At 45.4% G+C, this 2,740-nt stretch overlaps 1 protein-coding gene across 1 annotated transcript; it reads left to right on the forward strand.

The window, feature by feature from the left end:
• Positions 1-889: 889 nt before the first annotated feature.
• On the forward strand, positions 890-2,673 carry MELLADRAFT_84170 (uncharacterized protein; the record flags this gene model as incomplete). The annotated part of the gene is made up of 7 exons (XM_007418752.1): positions 890-1,064; positions 1,107-1,283; positions 1,362-1,547; positions 1,646-2,005; positions 2,057-2,105; positions 2,171-2,604; positions 2,663-2,673. The coding sequence occupies 7 exons, from the start codon at positions 890-892 to the stop codon at positions 2,671-2,673; spliced, it is 1,392 nt and encodes a 463-aa protein (XP_007418814.1).
• Between the last annotated feature and the right edge of the window lie 67 nt (positions 2,674-2,740).

Here is a 2,740-nt window from a genome sequence, read left to right on the forward strand (position 1 = left end):
TTTCAGCGACTTGATGTCTTGTGTAGTGATCAACACAAACGCACAGGCGATGCAGAAAACCGTGAAAGAAACTCCACCCGGACTCCACTTCATCACAAACGCTCACGTGACTCTAGTCATTGCAGTGGGTATGAAGGTATGTCAAAGTCTGCTTTCCAATCTAATGAAGATCACAGGCTGGCACGAAACTAAGGCATTGATTTCGCCACAAAGGACCAGGGACTCCTACCGACTTCCAACCCCTGGAATATCAAGCAAAAGAAGGTGGATTATGCGCTCTTCATCAGATAGTACATTGGTTGACTATGTATTGTTATTTCTGACTTGCAGTCCGCTCTTTGTTTGATGAAACAGAGTTCGACACTCAGACCATGCCGGTCAATCAGCAAAAGAAAAGCGAACAAATGCATATCCGTAAGTCAGCTAAGGCTTCTGATGAGTGTGCAAATAGGATGACCATTCTCTTTGAAAACAGAGAGTTCAATGTTTGATCAAGCAGGCTTTTCTGGTGATTGGCGCAAGAAGCGCGTCACTAATAACGAGTCCAGGTTATCAGCTGCGCATGTCGAATTGGGCAAACGTCCACGGGAGGACGTGGACTTGGACTTCCCAGATCAAAGTCACATCTTTCAAAAGAAGTTTCGAGAAACCAAAGGTGATCTTGAGGGTATTTTTTTCCCGTGGACAGCTCTGATGAATTTATAATGGATGGCATCCCACTGATATGAACCCCCTGTTTGAACCTCTCTAGATGTTGATCGTGGGTCTGTATCTCGGACTGGCCACGTACAAAGGGATCAAGGTTCTGATCGAAGTCATTATGAGAAGAGACAAGGACACAAATTATCGCCTATAAGTAAGATATTTTACTCTGCTTTGTGTAGCAAGCATGGTCATACGAGCTGATGTCCAATGGGACTATTTTACAGTCGAGATTGATGTCACAGATCAAGAAGATGGGACTTATCTGCCCGTTTCCGACCAACGCGGCACAAATAGACTCGATTTATCAGACTCGCATGTCCCCAGGCCTACGAAAGGCAAAGGTAGAGCCGAAAATGCAGGTAAGCATCCATCAGCCTAATAGATTGTACTCTACTTCGCAGCATTGTCACCCGGGCTAATCGTGAAATGTCAATTTTTTGCAGTCAAGAGTGATGTTGCAGATCAGGAAGACTGTCCATCTCTGCCTGTTTCCGACCAACGCGGGCCAAATAAACTCGACTTATCAGACTCGCATGTCCCCAGGCCTACAAAAGGCAAACCTAGAGCCAACGCTGCAGGTAAGCATCCATCAGGCTATGGATGATCGGTTTCTAAAGGTATCGGAACACGCAAGTTGAATTTTTTCTCCAATATAGTCATACATATGTTCGATCAACCAGGCCTTCCTGGCGATTGGCGCAAGACACGTGTATTGGTGAGCAAACCAGGATCAACAGCTCTACAACTGGAACGGGGCAAACGATTGCGTGAGAACGAAAGTACAGAAATTGCGGATGAAAGCTTGAGAAAGAGGCTGCGAGATGAAAGGCACGACCCCAGAGGTAAGTCATTTTGTGCTGTCAGCTCCAAGAAGATATCATTTCGGTTGATCATGAAATTTACCCTTCCAACATGTTTGCGCATCAATATACAAACCAAGATTTAGGCATAGAAAAACAACATAGCGGTACATCGGCCAACAATCTCCTGGCCAGCAGAAGGCGCTTAGCTGACAGCATATCCACCTCGCGTCGGAACTATACACAAAACTCCGATACCGCATATCAACTCAAATTGAACACCAGCAATTCAGATTCCGGTGTTGCCTCACAGAACCCACTTCCTGCTAGAACTAGTCACTATATGCCCTTGTTTCACGATGTCGATGAGTCACAGACTGCACAAGACCTCGGCGACGATATGGTTTATTGCATGGAGAACAAAGGAGTCAGGGGTGATAATAATGAAAATCAAGGTCACCAATTTCAGAGCCAAGCAAATGATAAAATGATGCCTATACGTAAGTTTACATGATAAGCTCTGGTTCTGCTGTACTTGCGCTAATCATAAGTGTACTCTCAGGCAAATCACGGGATCAAGTCCGAGAGATCCAGCACCATGTGAGCAGTTCCTCCTCATCAGGTACAACAAGGATGTCTATTTGCACTCCTACAGTTTCTCCAAGATACCATCAACCTATAGCTTCGACATCACGAGTTATCCACCCCCCGCAAATTAGAGACTCAGCATCACGATCCCAACCAAAACATGACCCTACACAAGCTGTCGCTTCCAGTTCCCCAAGATCAACTCGTCATCAAACCACTCATCTTTTCAAAAACATCAAGCATCAACCTGTAGCTCCATCCTCGTATATTGCACAGCCTCAACAACCTAGAGTCCCAACATCAACATTACGTATCTCACAAATACCACGAACTAGAAACTCCTCGTCACACGATGCCTCGACATCACATCCTCAAGAGAACGTAAGGCCAATAGCTTCAACATCACATATCTCAGCACAACCTCAACAACCTAGATCTCATATAGCGTCAACCTCGAATTCTGCACAAATCGAGCAACCCAGAGTCTCGACATCACGCCCTCAAGATAACAGTAGGCCTATAGCTTTAACATCACATATTTTACAAACACCACAACCCCGAAAGATAAGGCAACTCATAGAGACTCGCGACAGTCCGAGCCTTTCGCCTTCATCAGGTACGTCAAGAATTCTATCTGCACTCCTCCA

Source organism: Melampsora larici-populina, assembly GCF_000204055.1.
Source record: "Melampsora larici-populina 98AG31 unplaced genomic scaffold MELLAscaffold_104, whole genome shotgun sequence".
NCBI lineage: Eukaryota > Fungi > Basidiomycota > Pucciniomycetes > Pucciniales > Melampsoraceae > Melampsora > Melampsora laricis-populina.